This window comes from Lepidochelys olivacea, assembly GCF_965140295.1.
Source record: "Lepidochelys olivacea isolate rLepOli2 genome assembly, chromosome: 8".
NCBI lineage: Eukaryota > Metazoa > Chordata > Testudines > Cheloniidae > Lepidochelys > Lepidochelys olivacea.
Window position 1 is genome coordinate 40,051,533 of NC_140418.1, and position 17,415 is coordinate 40,068,947.

At 51.3% G+C, this 17,415-nt stretch overlaps 1 protein-coding gene across 1 annotated transcript in view; it reads left to right on the forward strand.

Moving 5' to 3' along the window:
• PCDH1 (protocadherin 1) overlaps positions 1-16,798 on the forward strand; it is a 190,479-nt gene extending 173,681 nt beyond the window's left edge. Inside the window, exon 5 of the mRNA XM_084636548.1 lies at positions 16,713-16,798. Coding sequence (XP_084492674.1) covers positions 16,713-16,741 — 29 coding nt within the window. The 3' untranslated portion in view covers positions 16,742-16,798. The remainder of the gene's footprint in view (positions 1-16,712) is intronic.
• Positions 16,799-17,415: the final 617 nt, after the last annotated feature.

Consider the following 17,415-nt stretch of genomic DNA (forward strand, 5'->3'; position numbering starts at 1 on the left):
GCAGTCCCATGGCCCTGCCTCGGGGTACCTTGGAGCCAACACTCCCATGCATAGATGCCTAGATCCTGCCTTGGGGTCACCTGGTTAGACCCTACTTGTGGGTTGGCTGGCCCTTAGGACTTGCAGGGAATTACCTTAGAGGACTTGTCAGGTGCAGTCCACTTCCTGCAGGCCGCAGCTCAGAGACACGATCAGACGCCCTGAAGCAGCCACACATCAGGGAATATGGAGCAGGGACAGTAATGCAAGGAGGGGCCAGTGATTATTGCAATGAAATAATCAAAAGGGCTGGATGCGGCCCCCGGGTCATAGTTTGCCCGCCTCTGGGCTAGGTGCAGGGAGCCAAAGTCCTAGATGTGCTCATTGGCAGGGCACGTGCTCAGAGCCCCAGGCCCATCCTCTCTCCTTTGCCAGCTGTCAAGGGTCAGGGTTGCTGTGTGGATGAGAACTCTGTTCTGTGACACTGATTGGCACTGGCCGGCTGCGTTCCCGGCGGGGTATTGATCTACCCTCCTGACTGATGGCCAGCATTGCTTGTTTAGTCTAAAATAATAACTCTATTAAGAACTAACAGATACTAGCTCCCTGTGGGGCTGGCTGACGTGGAAGCCAGGCAGGCATGGGGCATAAGGGCCAGCTGGCTGACACCCAGTCGTGGGGTTGTAGAGGACCTGGTTGGTTCAGAAAGCCTGTGATGGGGCAGTAGCTCATCCCCTCCCTTCGGTGCAGCATGTGCCAGTGGTTAAAGCAGGAGGAGGAGCTGTGGGGTAGCAGTGGGAGAGTAGGGGAGTGCCCCTCTGCTCGTATGTACCAGCTGCACCCTTGGGACGCCCAGTGTCTTGGAGCAGCATGACCAGGTTTGCCGTGTGATATCTGGGGGTCCAATCCCCAGCCTGTGGGCATTGTGAGCACAGGCGCCACGTCCATGAGATGCCAGCTGCCATATCCAGGCACTAGAGTGTAGCACAAACGAGTGTGACCCCTCCACCCCCCAAGCATTCGCCCAGGGCCGGCAGAGCAGCGTGCTGCCATGCTGTACGCAGAGAGCTAGTGGAGGAGAGAGGAAATGGTGGAGGTGGTGGTGGTGGGTCCATAGGAGATGAGCGGATGGCTGTTGCGTTGTTCTCTTTATTAAGGCATGGATTTTATTTACCACATACACACTTTTGTTTTCACATCACTCTACCACAGCAACCAGGGCCTGCTACTCCCTGTAGCCCAGACTCTACCTTCCAAACCAGAGGATGCCTTTGGTTGGCAGTCACAGCCACATCCTTCCACACAACGGCAGCCCCTGAGGGCACACAGCCTTGTGAGGGACTGAGCTCTGCTCGGCCAGTCAGGAAAGTTCCAGGCATTCTGTGAGTGGGAACAGTCCAGATGCGGGAGAGGGGTGTCTGTCTGTCCCCGCATTGCCCATCCTTCCCCCAGTGCTGGAGCTCTGGCTGGCTGTGACAGGCTATTTCCTGAAGGGCCAGAGGGGCTGTCTCTGGCTCCAGCGGTGAGGATTCAGCTGCTGGTGTGACAGGGTGGGGAGCTGCTGGACTGGGCATCTAGCTGGGAGAACTGAGCAAGTCACGGGGGTGTCTCTAGCACTTGGCAGAGTCCAGGACATCCAGGTGGGTTGCAGTAATTGGCTGAAGATCCCCTCCTAGCTGAGGTGAACACTGGGGGAGCAGAGGACCAGTTTTACATTCCATCCAGTGACAACTTTGATGTATGTGACACCCACAAAAGGGGTTGCCAGTCTGCGGAAGTTGCTAGGAAACAGCCTCCTCCCCTCAGGGTCACTGATCAGCCAATGACAGTTTGTTCTGGTGATGTAATGCTTCTCTAGGGTGTTTCATTGCTTGTGTGTGTTGTCTCTCGATGCCAAAGCTGGGTGAAAAACGCAAGAAACCTTTGCAAATATTCATTGAGCCCTTCCAGGAATTTGCTTTGCCTGTGTTCCCCCTGGGTTCCTGCCCCTGAGGCAGCAAGCCTCTTTCCTGGCACTCAGCTCTGCAGAAAGCAAATTTTAATATTGGCACCAGAAGAGCTTGCATTCTCAGCCAACCTGGGAACAAAAACAACACCGCGTGATGTGTCTAGCCAACCACAGAGCAACCCAGTTCAAATGTAGCATGTCTGCAATCAATGCACTGAGCAACAGCAATCTGAAAAGATTTTTGAATTAATTCAGGGGAGGAATAAATGGAAGGGAGCTGGGCTGATGCTATTCCAGCAGGAGAGAGATTTGGTGAATAAATCCATTGCTGCATATGATTCCCTCTGCCCTGGTCAGTGTCCCACCTGCCCGCCGGGGGAGCATTGGCAGGTGAATTTGCTACTGAACTGGTCCCAACTGGAACTAGCTCTTCGGCCTGCTGGTGTCAGTTCAGTTAGCGCTTAAGAAAAGCAGCTTGTTATTCTCTAGGTCATGCCAGACCCTTACCCTTCTGGCTCCGTGCCATTGTTGTCTGCCTTCAAGGGCAGGGCTTGGGAAGCTCTTGGGAACCCTGGTAGCAACTTGCCCTTTGTATGGGTCTAACTTGCCCTTTGTATGGGTCGCCCGCCCTAGAGCTGGTCCTGATTCCTACCATTATGCACTAGGCAATCTAGACTAGGATTCCCTCAACCCACTCTCCCCTTTTGTGCTCACTCTATCCACTCCCTTGATCCCTGTCTCTGTCTCCTCCCCTCCCTGTCACCGGGTTCACTGGGGCTGTGAGATCTGCGCTATTTGCATCTCCTCTCTGGCCAGTTCCAAGCTTTCAACCTGTGGCTAGGGACCCTGCCTCCTGCTCTCACAGCCCCCAGGTGCATGGCTTCATCATCCCTGAGGCAAGTAACTGTGCAAGGAGGTTGCCATGGGGCAGGTGATCTCTCTCAGGCCAATGCATGGAAAGCTTCAAAGACTGACACAAAGACACTGGATCTGAGCCTGCATTCGGCAGGGCGCCAGTGAGGTGGGTGGTCCCAGAGGCTGATGGTACCTGGAGACTGTGGCCTGCTGGCCCAGCTGCTTTGTGAGGTCCGCATGCTCACTGCTAGTGAGAGCATGTGGGAGCTGAGCAGCCGGCCTGTCACTGTGGCAGGCCCACATTCCAGGAGATGGAGTGCTGTCTCCTGGCTAGGTGCAGACAGAAGAAGGCATCAGGGTGCGTGGTGGTCACTGTCAGATGTCTAGCAGCAGTGAGGATGCAGGGGGCTAGTCCCAGAGTGCTGGACTGGCAGTAATGAGCCTGAGACATGGCTGTCGCAGAGATGCCTGACTTAGAATCATAGAATCATAGAATATCAGGGTTGGAAGGGACCCCTGAAGGTCATCTAGTCCAACCCCCAGCTCGAAGCAGGACCAATTCCCAGTTAAATCATCCCAGCCAGGGCTTTGTCAAGCCTGACCTTAAAAACCTCTAAGGAAGGAGATTCTACCACCTCCCTAGGTAACGCATTCCAGTGTTTCACCACCCTCTTAGTGAAAAAGTTTTTCCTAATATCCAATCTAAACCTCCCCCACTGCAACTTGAGACCATTACTCCTCGTTCTGTCATCTGCTACCATTGAGAACAGTCTAGAGCCATCCTCTTTGGAACCCCCTTTCAGGTAGTTGAAAGCAGCTATCAAATCCCCCCTCATTCTTCTCTTCTGCAGGCTAAACAATCCCAGCTCCCTCAGCCTCTCCTCATAAGTCATGTGTTCTAGACCCCTAATCATTTTTGTTGCCCTTCGCTGGACCCTCTCCAATTTATCCACATCCTTCTTGTAGTGTAGGGCCCAAAACTGGACACAGTACTCCAGATGAGGCCTCAACAATGTCGAATAGAGGGGAACGATCACGTCCCTCGATCTGCTCGCTATGCCCCTACTTATACATCCCAAAATGCCATTGGCCTTCTTGGCAACAAGGGCACACTGCTGACTCATATCCAGCTTCTCGTCCACTGTCACCCCTAGGTCCTTTTCCGCAGAACTGCTGCCTAGCCATTTGGTCCCTAGTCTGTAGCGGTGCATTGGATTCTTCCATCCTAAGTGCAGGACCCTGCACTTATCCTTATTGAACCTCATCAGATTTCTTTTGGCCCAATCCTCCAATTTGTCTAGGTCCTTCTGTATCCTATCCCTCCCCTCCAGCGTATCTACCACTCCTCCCAGTTTAGTATCATCCGCAAATTTGCTGAGAGTGCAATCCACACCATCCTCCAGATCATTTATGAAGATATTGAACAAACCCGGCCCCAGGACCGACCCTTGGGGCACTCCACTTGATACCGGCTGCCAACTAGACATGGAGCCATTGATCACTACCCTTTGAGCCCGACAATCTAGCCAGCTTTCTACACACCTTATAGTGCATTCATCCAGCCCATACTTCCTTAACTTGCTGACAAGAATACTGTGGGAGACCGTGTCAAAAGCTTTGCTAAAGTCAAGATACAATACATCCACTGCTTTCCCTTCATCCACAGAACCAGTAATCTCATCATAAAAGGCGATTAGATTAGTCAGGCATGACCTTCCCTTGGTGAATCCATGCTGGCTGTTCCTGATCACTTTCCTCTCATGCAAGTGCTTCAGGATTGATTCTTTGAGGACCTGCTCCATGATTTTTCCGGGGACTGAGGTGAGGCTGACTGGCCTGTAGTTCCCAGGATCCTCCTTCTTCCCTTTTTAAAAGATTGGCACTACATTAGCCTTTTTCCAGTCATCCGGGACTTCCCCGGTTCACCACGAGTTTTCAAAGATAATGGCCAATGGCTCTGCAATCACAGCTGCCAATTCCTTCAGCACTCTCGGATGCAACTTGTCCGGCCCCATGGACTTGAGCCCATCTCCATAGCCCCCCATGCTGCCAGAGGCTGGGGTCATTCTTGACACAGCTGATATATACCCCTGTGTCTGCAAACTGCCAGGGACCTTTCAGAAATGCAGTTTCCATATTTTCAGCAGCCCCCTGGTCTGCGGAGACTCAAACATCTCCCTGCTGCGTGCTCCTTCCCAGTGAGACGGGCTTGCAGGCAGGGGTGGCATGAACATGGATGCAGAGAATCATTCCAGGTGCCTGGAAGGAAGAAACAAACCCTGCCCCAAAATACATCTACCATGTCACCCTGGTGCCAGCCAATGCCATGTTGGCCCCGCCTTATCCCACCTGTGCAGTGCCCATCAGCCTGGGGACCACCCTGCCTGTTACAGCCAGTGCATTGGCAGCTTGCAGGGGAGGGACTGACTTTTCTGCCTGTCTGGTCTTGCTACAGATTTGGCATCACACACTGGGAAGTGGCAGGTCTGGGTCCATGGCGGTGCTCCCCAGATGATCCAGAACTCCTGTTTGCCAGATTCACGTATAACATCAAGTATCCAATTCTGTCCTTCATGAGGGAAGAAGAGCCTGGAATGTGACTCAGCAACAGCCTCTCTAGAGTCAAGGGGACCAGTTCTCCCGAACCCTAGGGCCCCTATGTCGCACCAGTGCCAGAACACGGCTATAAAGGCCAGGTAGTCCTCCAACCATGTGCCCCTCAGGGTCAGGGGGCTCCCAGCTGGGGTGGAGCTGGCAGAACAGCCCCCTTCACATTCATGGCAGAGGAGTGTGCCAGGCTGGGGGTGTGCTCAGTTGTGCCTGGAGGAGTGAGCAGCTTAGGGACCTATGCTCAGATTGTGCATATGTTAGAGCAGCCTGGTGTGTGCTCTAATTTACAACAAGGACCACACAGATCCCCTGCCATGTCCAGCATCCTGAGAAACACCAAGGTGGCCGGAAAGTACCATTGTTCCCTCCCTCCGTTCCTGTGTTGCAAGTATCTGAGCCGTGCTGAGAATCAGGTTCCACATCTCTGGTGAGCTCTGCCTGGCAATTGGCAGATGTGAGGTGCCCACACTGCTGCTAGATATTTCAGCAACCTTCGGTGCAGGGGCTCACTAGTTGCCACTGGCTCCTTTGGAGCATCCAGTGAGGTGAACAAGATTTTGCTTTGCTGTGTCTTCCTTCCTTTCCAGGAGGCTCATGGAGAGAACTGCTGTAATTATGACCAATCACTGGAAAGCACTATCTCAGCAGCTGTTCTTCCTCTCGCCCCTCCCTCCATGCCCCCAGCTACCTATCCACACCCCGCAGGGTTGCCAGGCATCCAGTTTTCAACTGGAATGTCCAGTCGAAAAGGGACCCTGGCGGCAGGCTGCTAAAAGTGTGGTTGGCTGCAGCAGTTGGCTCCGCACAGCTCCTGGAAGTGGCCACCATGTCCCTCCAGCTCCTAGGCACAAGGGCAGCCAGGGGGGCTCTGCACGCTGCCTCTGCCCATGGTACAAGTGCTGCCCCGAGTGCCAGCTCTGCAGCTCCCATTGCCCGGGAACCATGGCCAATGGGAGCTGTGGGGGCAGCGCCTATGGACGGGAGCAGTGCGTGGAGCTCCCTGGCCACCCCTCTGCCTAGGAGCCGGACAAGCTGGCCACTTCCTGGGAGCTGCCTGAGGTCAGTGCCACCCAACATGGGGCCCGCTTCTCTCACCCTCTCCCACATCCCAACCCCCTGCCCCAATCCGGTGAAAATGAGCAAGTGAGAAAGGGTCGGGGAGACCGAGTGACTATGGGGTGTGTGGAGTGAGTGGGGTCATGGCCTAAGAGAAGGGGCAGGGTGGGGCCTCAGGGAAGCTGCAGGGGAAGGGTGTTCTGTTTTTCTGTAATCAGAAGTTGGCAACCCTAACACCCCCTCCCATACCATCTGCTCCACACGCACTTCTTACCCTGCCCACCACACACTCACCACTTTCCCCCAAACACATTTTCTTCCTGTCCACACCCCACTTATGTCGACCTCAGAGACTCTCAGAAACTACCCACAGGCCAGGCCAGGCCCCTGCTGTCTCTCCTGCAGGGAGAGCTCAGACAGCCCAAGAGATGGGAGTGCCAATTAGAGGTGATCCCACAGCCCGGCAGGTCTCAAGGGGCCCCGCTCTGAAGCCTTTCCCAATGGCAAACTGTCACTAACTGCAGGAAAGGCTGAGGTAGGCACGTGGGCTTCACCCCACTGTCAGGATCTGGCTCCTGTTATTCAGCCTAATTTTTGTTCCAACCCCCGCTTTCTATTCTGATGCCCCCTAAGCAATTCCACTCTTTTCGTGGAGCTCCCCACCCTTGAAGTACTAGGACAGCTCTCTTGCCCCAGCCCAGCGGCTGTTTGGCCAGTCTAGACAGATTTAGTTCATTTAATCTGCCTCCGAAATCCCTCCTTCAGCCCCTAGCATTAATTTCTCTAAACGCTCCCTGTTTTGTCTCTGTCTCTTTGGTGCTGAAGTGCCAGGAAATGAGTGCAGCCTCCAGACATGCTGTGGCCAGTGCTGCATGGAGAGGGGCTGCCAGGACCTACTTTATGACATGCAGCCTCTGTGCACAGAGCTGCTCTAGCCCACCCACAGGTCACTGGCCTGAAGGCAGGAGGCCCTGGGTAATGCTCTCTGCAGGACAAATTGGGTGATCTGGCTTTAGCATCTCTGAGTCCATGCATGCACCCCTAAATCACATCCTACTGCAAGCTCATCCACTGCCTACTCTCCCACTGGGACTCATGCATGCTTGATTCCCTGGTTCCTCCCACTCTCCTGTGGTTCTGGTCATTCCACCCAGAGGCAGCAGGGTTTTTTTAGTCCAGATTAAACTCATTCAGAACTTCCAATCCAAGGCTGAGGCCTCCAGTGATGGTTGGTGCCCAGTGTGGCACAATCCAAGGGCCCAGATTCTCACAGATAGGGCACTCAGCACTTTCTGACCATTGGGCCCTTTATGGTGACTGACACTGGGCACCCAAAATCTCTAGTTAAGTTGGAAAACCCTGTCCTGTATTTGTCCCCTTTTGAGGCCCTTTCATTGCGTCTCTGCCCTGGCTGGCATCACTCCTCCCCCTTCAGTTATGTACTACGAGACACTGGATCAAAAGCTCCAGTGTCACCCAGGGCCAGGCCTCATTCCCTGTTGCACTCCACCCCCTTTGTGTGACTTGGGTGGCAGATTCTGCCCACAAATGGCCAAGACAGGATTCCCACTGCAAAGCCAGTAGAATGGGCTGCCAGCTGCCACCCCCAACCCAGCATAAGGGGCATGCAGGGCTGGGGTGTGGCAGTGATCTGCTCCATTCTGCAGGGACAAACACCAGGGTTGGGTAGCATAGCATCCCTCCCCCTCAGCCCAGGGCACAGGGCAGAACCCAGTCCACTGAACAGAGGGCCTAGCTCCTCCTCTCAGTTTGTAATCCCACAGGGGAAGGCTGGTGAGCACGTCTGACCTGCTTTGCAGCTGCAGAATTCTCTCCCCACTGAGGAACTGGACTCCACAATTGCAGGTCCCAATTAAAACAATGATGTAGAGAAAACCTCATAAATGTGACTGGGTATAACTGATATGGTGACGCTCACCATAGTTTGCAAAGACCCTGAAATGACAACTTGGAGAGGGGAGGTATGCCCCATTCCTCTTATTCAGAGCTTGTGGGCTTTGTGATTATTGCCCTGATGGCCCAGAATTCAGTGTTCCTGCCCCACAATCCCCCACAGTGCTACCTCAGATGCCAACATTGTGGTTTCTGTCTCCCTGCCTGGCTGGAACCTGCCTGCAGCTGCCTCTTGGTCCTCAGTTTTCCCACAAGGTAGTTAATTGGATCCCCATGCATGCCCCCGGCACTACCCTGTTAGGGGGCTTATTCCTTCACCCAATTACTTCCCTGATCCTTCTCGCATGAACAGAGAGCAACAATACCCGAAGTCCAAAGGTGAAAACAATTCAATGTTTATTGGGGTGAACTTCCAGCAAGCATGATTCCAGTTTCCTTCCTTAGTGTCCCCCTTCCCAGCACTGACACCACAGAGCCTTACACCTGTGTCCCTGTTCCCATTCCTGCCCTTAGCAAAATATTATTCCAAATTTCCCCACCCCCATTCCCTGTTCCCATTCCCCCCGCACACACACACACTCACTCACTTCCTGATTGACTGCAGACTATATAGTAAAACTTGAGTTCTGCTTAGCTATACCTTAACCAATCATTTTCCTGAAATTTAACTAACCAATCCTAACATATTGTAACATGATTATTTAACCAATTATATCCCAAATATAACCAAGTATATTAATTTACACCCAGCAAAATTAATTATACAGCAGACAGAAACAATCACAAAACCAGACAGAGATTATACAGACAAACAATAGAGAAATGAGGACAACACAGAAATGAGGATTTCACATCCCAGCTATTAATAAGTGAGTTCTTGCCAGACAGGATGCTATCAAACTAAGTTTCCTTTTACATCTTCTAGGCACTTCCCTTTCTCTGGAGGCGATAGGCATTATCAGGACAGGATTGTATTCCTAACAGCCCAATAGCACCTTATTTCAATGTGACTAGTTTGGAATGTGAGGATGTGACCGTTCGCTTCCCAGCTTATGGCTGCCTCTGCTGCTTAGTCAAAGGCCTTAGCCTAAGAACAGGGCCTCAGACTGTCACAGTAAGAGAAGGCTCTTACACCGGCAGACAGTGACTTTGATTCTTTCTTTTATACCTCTATAACTAGCTAAGTGATAAGAATACACCTAAATTCATAGAGTATAGGCCTTTACAGACAGGCCTGAATATCTATATCATAACATGCCCCATGGAACCAGTCAGCAGGTGGCCAGGGTCCAGCCTGCAGCCATGAGGCAGGGAAGCCAGAAACCCAGCTGGCAATAAGCCCAGGTGTAGACTAGCCCAGAAGCTGAGGAAATGGGTGGTGGTGAGGAGTTAAGCCACTGAAGCTATCAGCTCCCCACTTCCTGGCAGGTGTGGGGGAAGGGTTTCTGAGCTGGGCTTCTAGACAATGTCCTGGGAGCTGAGGGCCACAGAGGAGAACTGGTTGCATGGAGAACATAGTGGAAAACCCATTTCTCAAATAATCCTGGATTAGTTTTACATCAGTGAAAATGTTGGGCTCTGAACCACAGTGGGGTGTGTTTGTGTGGGCTGGGGGATGGATTGTAACAGGGTCCTTGGTAGGTTCTCCCTCGGCAGGTGAGGGAACCTGACCATACCCTGTTAGCTACTGTCTCAGAATGTTCCCCTGTGTCCACACCCTACACTCAACTGTGACAATTTTTGTACAAGATATGCCTTGTGAGTTTGTCATGGACTCACAGATCGTGCCCACTCTTGGCCCCGTGCGGTTCATAGGGGGGTTGCCCCTTTCAGTGAGACAGCCCTTCTCCCAGGGGTCCACTCTCTCTTGGGGTTAAGCCCCTCCACCTCCTGGAGCCGCACCTCTCTGAGCCTTAGCACACCTGTTTCTCGCCGTGGGCCCCCTCAGGGAGTCCACTCGCTCTGGACCCTCAGGGCCTCCACCACCCGAAGGGGATGATGCAACCCTGTTCTCTAGACCGGAGTGACTCTCAGCCAGCACAAAACAGGAGGACTTATTGAGCGTTGAACACAGCACAGGAAACTCTCAGGGCCTCAGGCCTGGCCTCCCTCAGCACCGTACAGCTAAGTCTCTCCTGAATCCAGGTGGGCTCTGCCTGCTCCCTCTCTCCAGCCCAGAGCCCTCCCTGATATCACCGGCCCCAAGCCCCGCCTCTGTCCATTGTCTTCTCTTCAGGTAAATAGGGTCGTAAACAGGGTCACCCGGGCCTCCTCGCCTCTCTTCGCAGCCCATTGTCCTCCCACTGGCCAGAACTGGCTGTGACTCCTGAGCTGGGCCTCCGGATCACTAGGTCACCAGTTGCTGGGGTCTCCATTCTCCACACCAGTGGTTGAGGTCCCAAGTTCCCTCGCCGGTCCTCTGTAGCAACAAACTCCCTCTCCCATCATCTTGTTAAACCCGTAGCATCTAGGGAAACTGAATCCCACCCCCTTTGCATGCAAACCATAGGAAAACGAAGAAAATCCCCCATAGGAAACAAGTAAAAACAAGAAACTCCCCCACTTCATCACAGAGGTACCATGTGAAACTCATCATTTGCTGGTCAATGTTCTTCTGATAAAATATGTGTGGCAACACTTTTTGTGAAGTTATAAGATTTCCCTGTATAATGCTATTAATGCATGTTCCAAACAGCAGCAGAAGCTGGCAAACAGCTCTGTCTCAAACAAAACAATGTATGCTCTGCTTAATCTGCTTTTAAGCAGTAAACAGAGTCATCAGGCAGGAAGGATAGACAAAGAAATCTCAAACAGGTGAGGGAACATCCTTCTCCATAGACTTTTTGTCTCCAGAATCTCAGCTGGAAATGTTTTCCAAGAGGGGGACTGATATTATAAAAAGGAGGGATAAACACCTCTCCCCCCCACACACACACTCTCTATTAATTCACTGCACAAGAAGGGACAAAGGAAGCAAACATTGAACTGGAGAAGGGGTCTTAGCCTCAGAACTTTGGTCAAGAAGTTTGGTCAGTAATACTGCTGAGAGCATGTGGTGAGAAAAACTTTGCTTTGAATTTAACATAGTTTGTTACGTTAGGCACCAGTTGAATTTTATCTTTATTTTTCTTATAACCATCTCTCACTTTTATGCTTCATTACTTGTTCATACTTAAAATATCTCTTTGTATTTAATAAACTTGTTTTATTGTTTTATCTAATCCAGTGTGTTTAAATTGAAATGTCTGTGGAACTCCATTTGAGGTAACAAGGTATGTGCATATTATTTCTATTAAAGAAATACAGACTTTATCTGAATTTTTATTGTCTAGGAGATGGCTCAGGAATACAAGCCATACATATCTAGGGGGGAAGCTAACACTGGGAGTGTTCTGGGGTCACCCTGCAGCATAACCAAGGCTGGTAGGAGCCAAGGGTTGGCTGGCTGCAGCACACACAGACATGGCTGGGAGTGATTTGCAGGCTGGAGGCTGTTTGTGAGCAATCCAGGTTGGTGGATCCAGCCGCAAAGCCATGCAGAGGGCAGCCCAGGTTACAGAGCAGGGGCGCCAGCTACTCATTGGTCTGGATTGTACCCTAGTATGGCACAGCTACACTGGGTGGTCACAACACAGGCCTCACTTCCCCCACTATTTGCAGTGGGGGTAAGGGCTTTGCCCTTTGTGACCTTCCTTAAATCTCTCTGGCTGGGGGATCAGAATGAAAGTCACAGACCTCTCCTGCATTCAGGGATACTCCCTGCCTGTCCCAGCAAAGGAATGTGTGGCAAGTCTATAATACTGCCAGTGATCCAGCCCCAGCACAATGAGTTTGGGGAAACAGCTCTGACTGGGTCTCTGGGATAGTCTCAACCTGTTTGTCATACCGTGGGAGCCTGCTGTGCTCTCCTCTTGGTTGAGTGAAGGTCTCATGCACTCCTGCTGCTCAGAGGGAGCCTGCACCTGCTGACTGCAGCTTCATCTCTTTTAAAGGCTTCCTGCCTATCATGCATTATTGACAGGACTGGAGGGGTGGGGCTAGCCCTGCCACCAGGGCCTCTCTGGCCCCTTCCTCCTCTGCATAGGGCCTATACTCCCTGATTCACTTAAGGTTGCCAACTTTCTAATTGCAGAAAATGGAACACCCTTGCCCCGCCCCCTGCCCTGGCCCTGCTCACTCCATCCCCCTCCCTCTGTCGCTTGCTCTCCCCCACCCTCACTCACTTGCTCATTTTCACCAGGCTGGGGCAGAGGGCAAGGTTGCGGGAAGGGGTGAGGGCTCCAGCTGGGGGTGCAGGCTCTGGGGTGGGGCCAGAAATGAGGGGTTCACGGTGCTGGAGGGGGGTCCAGGCTGGGGAAGAGGGTTAGGGTGTGGGTGGGGGGTCAGGGCTCCATCTGGGGGTGTGGGCTCTGGGGTGGGGCAGGGGATGAGGGCTTTGGGGTGCAAGAGGGAACTCAGGGCTGGGACAGGGGGTTGGGGTGCGGGAGGGGATGAGGGGTGCGGGCTCCCGATGGCTTACCTCAGGCAGCTCCCAGGGAGGCTAGCATGTCCCTCCAGCTCCATGCACTGTCTCGCTCCCACCCACAGGTGCTGCCCCCACAGCTCCCATTGGCTGCAGTTCCCAGCCAATGGGAGGTACGGAGCTGGTGTTTGGGGTGAGGGGAGCACACGGAGCCCCCTGTCTGCTGCTACGCCTAGGAGCTGAAGGGACATGTCGCCACTTCTGGGAGTTGCATAGAGCCAGGTAGGGGGCCTACCTGCACCGCCATCTAGACATATTATGCCCTGGCCAACGGTGCTGACCAGCGCTGCCAGGGTCCATTTTCAACCAGGGGGTTCCGGTCAAAAACTGGACACCTGGCAAGCTTAGCCCCAGTATTTAATGGAGATAAAAATTTAACGTTCCTGAAGAATGCCGAGGCGGCTGCTAAAGGAATCTGGCTCATAGTTCTTTTCCCCTCCAGATGTTCCCTCTTACTAGCTGGTCCATTATCTCATTACAGGCTGGATCCTTCCTTCCTTATACCACATTTACTCTTCTCCAGTACTCTGGCTTCTCCCTCGTTCTCTGTGACTTTCACACAAATATATTTTCTGTGGTTTCTTTATTTCCTCCTATAACTCTCTGGGATGCACATCCCCCAGACTAGCTGAGCTGCAGAGGTTCACGCTGCCTCTTATCAATAGCTGTATTGACAAGGTTTTCTTTACTGATGATACATATTCTCTCTCGCTCTTTTTGATTAAAGGCTGGTTTTAGAACCTTGTGCAGTAGCTCAGCCATTTGAGAACCATTATTAATTTAATCGTCCTCCTTATTTATTAATGGGCCTACCTTCTCTCTAGTATTTCTGTTTTGATTTCTAGTATTTGTAAGAGAAATTCTTAACCTCCTTGCCTGGCTTAATTCATTTTGCTTCTTCCTCCCCTTCTCCCATTTTGCTGCCCTTATCTGCTCTTTACCAGCTTTAGCTGACTTGGTCAGTTCTCTGCCACCTTCTGCATCTCCAGAATAGTTATGTCTCAGATCATTAGTCTTGGAGGGGGCCCACTGGCTGTTCCTTTCATGTTGCTCCTTGTGTAGAGGACATGCTGTAAGTTGGCTCTTGAGGATGGGGTGTGTGAGGATCCCCTTGTACTCCTCTGTGTGGATGAAGTGAGCTGTAGCTCACGAAAGCTTATGCTCAGATAAATTGGTTAGTCTCTAAGGTGTCACAAGTCCTCCTTTTCTTTTTGTGAATACAGACTAACACGGCTGCTACTCTGAATCCCTCCTCATGTTGCTCTGTAACATGCAGTAGTAACTGCAGACATGATTCTACCCCGAACACACACCCGTGATGAGTCTCCTGATGTATTAGTCACCGAACACTGAAGCTGCATCACATACTGAACTGGCAATGCAGCTCTAAACTGGGAAAGGAAATCTCTAATGAACTTCACAATCCTGACAAGACACAAGTGCCCTCAGCACATGCCAGCTCCATGTAATAAGTAAAGTAAACAGATAAGTAAACATCACCACAAGAGCAGCCTGGAAGCACAGACTGGCACATGAGGGTAAATATATTAGGACAAATCATCCCACGAATTGCTGTTCTGCCCCAGGGAGTAGCCAAGCCCCCGCTGCCTCTGAAGCATCCACAGACAGCGCCAATGGGGGGGCACTTGTAGCTGTGTGGGCACCTTTCCCGAACTTGGCAATAGCCAGTGAATGGGAACAAACCTTCAGGAGCTGGGGCATTGTGGGGGGTTGTGCAGAGGCAGACATGATCTCAGCAAGCAGGTGCCCACGTCCCATTGAAATCTATTGGGATTTGGTGGCAGTTTAAAAACTAACAGATTTATTTGGGCATAAGCTTTTGTGGTGCCACTGGACTCCTTGTTGTTTTTATGGATACAGACTAACACGGCTACCTCCTGATATTGGAATTTGGCCACTGTTGAACATCCCACCACTAGAGTCTGAACAACAGATGGGCAAATGGCCCCATGCTTGTTTCTCCACTGCAAGGGATTCATTCAGTCAGCAGCTTTCCCACTCGCAAGGTGCAGCTCCACTGCATGCTGCTTAGCGGGATTGCGCCCTGCTGTGTGCTAAGCACCCAGATTGGGCTGGCCTTGCATGGCTACTCAGGAGAAGAGAGCAGAGGGTTCGCTGCCCTCCCTTCCTGCTGGGCAGGAGCCAACCACAGCCCCACGCTGTGCAGGGGTAACCCATGCCTGCTTGGTGTGGCACTCTGTCCCCTGCTAGTGGCAGCTAGACCAGCTAGAGATTGATGCGCCTGCTACAGCTAAGAGACATGCCTTTGAGCTCATGCAGTAGAGGCTTCATTAAGCTCCAGATGTCCCAGGTTTGATCCCAGCCATGTCGGTGTTACCCAGGGATCAGGCAAGTCTAGCACCAGGGCAGCTCTCGATCCCTCCTCACAGGAGGTGACGCCCAATCAAGTTGCAGTGGGGGAGGTTTAGATTGGATATTAGGAAAAACTTTTTCACTAAGAGGGTGGTGAAACACTGGAATGCGTTACCTAGGGAGGTGGTAGAATCTCCTTCCTTAGAGGTTTTTAAGGTCAGGCTTGACAAAGCCCTGGCTGGGATGATTTTACTGGGAATTGGTCCTGCTTTGAGCAGGGGGTTGGACTAGATGACCTTCTGGGGTCCCTTCCAACCCTGATATTCTATGATTCTATGATTCTATGGCGGCACACTCTCAGCCAGTGGAATAGGCCAGCATAAGAGCACACACCTGACCCACTGAGGGATGGGGAATCCTTGTCTGCCCTGACAGAGACATCCAGGCCTGGATGCAGGCCTGACTGGATGCAACTGATGACTTAGCCCCTACAGTGACAATGCACAGACAAGTCTGCTCCCTCTGTGTTCATAGTTTCCTCAGCTTTCCACTGCTGCAGCAACAGAGATCTTGCCCTGGATGGGATTCACTCCAACAGACAAATAGATACTGAGGCCTGGTCTACACTGAAGAATTAGTTTAACCTAGCTATGTCTCTCAGGGCTGTGAAAATGTTTGTGCCTGGAAGGCTCCACATGTCACCACCATGCATACAGGAGCCTTCTGTCTTTAGGAGAATCAGTTGTAGCTCCAGTTTTTTCTATCTGTTGACCAAACATCTTTGACTTTTGCATCAGTCATGTTTGGGACCCAGATGGTTTCATTTTTTGAGAAAAATATTTTTACCCAAAGCTTAATTTTCCCCCTTCTTTTTTAACCAAATTGTCAGATTTTTTTTCCCACCAGAATTGTTAGCAATTGCATAATGTGGACATTGCCCAACCAACACTGGGTACCTGCCATCCCGAAAAAGTCCCTGCCCGAAGGGCCAGCAGTGCAGTGACTGCTGGGTTAAGTGAAAAGTAATGCATGTTGGGAAAAAATAAGCCCAATTACATATATACAATTGTGACATTCTGTACCTTGGGTGTCTTCAGAAGGCTTATGATGCACTGAGCATTGTTATACAATGTTATAAGTTGTAATTTCATGTATATAGTTATGAGGCTGAAAATTGTGTCCTCATGGCTTAAAACAAGCCCAGGCAAAACTCTCCAAGGCAGTTCACACCTCATCAGGGCATGTATGGGACAAACCCAAACCAGCCTCACAGAAACAAAGGACACTGACCTAGGCAGCAACAAAGGATCTGTTGGACTCTCGAGTGAGTCACTCCCCTTTCTTTGGTCAGTCAGGGACTACGATGAGGTAATCCGCACCTGACCCTGAAGTGTATGTGTGTGGGGGGGCAAAGCCAGGAGGGAAGAGAGAACATGATAAAAGCGAGAGATGTTTGCCATGCTCATCCTCTCTCTCTTCCACCTCCATCTACAGATATCACCACCAAGCGACTGAAGTGCTGATCAAAGAGGAGAGCCTGGCTGAAGGGCAACCATCCAGCCTGTGGTGAGAAGCATCTAAGCTTGTAAGGGCATTGAAAGTGTTAAGATCAGCTTAGAATGCATTTTGCTTTTATTTCATTTTACCAAATCTAGCTTATTGTGCTTTGATTTATTATCATTTAAAAATCTATCTTTAAACAAACAAATTTATTAACTATATTCTACCTGAAGCAGTGCATTTGGTTTGAAGCATGTCAGAGACTCCCCTGGGGATAACAAGCCTGGTGCATATCAATTTCTTTGTTAAACTGACAAACTCATATAAGCTTGCAGTGTCCAGCGGCCATAACTGGACACTGCAAGACAGAGGTTCTTAGGGTTGTGGCTGGGACCGGAGATATTGGCTAGTGTCATTCAGTTGCATAATCCAAGCAGCTTACGTGCCAGAGGCTGTGCATGAACAACCCAGGAGTGGGGGTTCTCACAGCACAGCAGGGTAAGACTGACTCCCGGAGTCAAGGATTGGGGTGACCTGGCAGCTCACCGGTACAGGTAACACCAGGGGAACATCACAACAGTTATGTCTAAATTAGTTGTGACCAGCTGTCATAAAAATAAAGGGAAGGGTAACCATCTTTCTGTATACAGTACTATAAAATCCCTCCTGGCCAGAGGAAGCCACCTCCTTCCTCCTT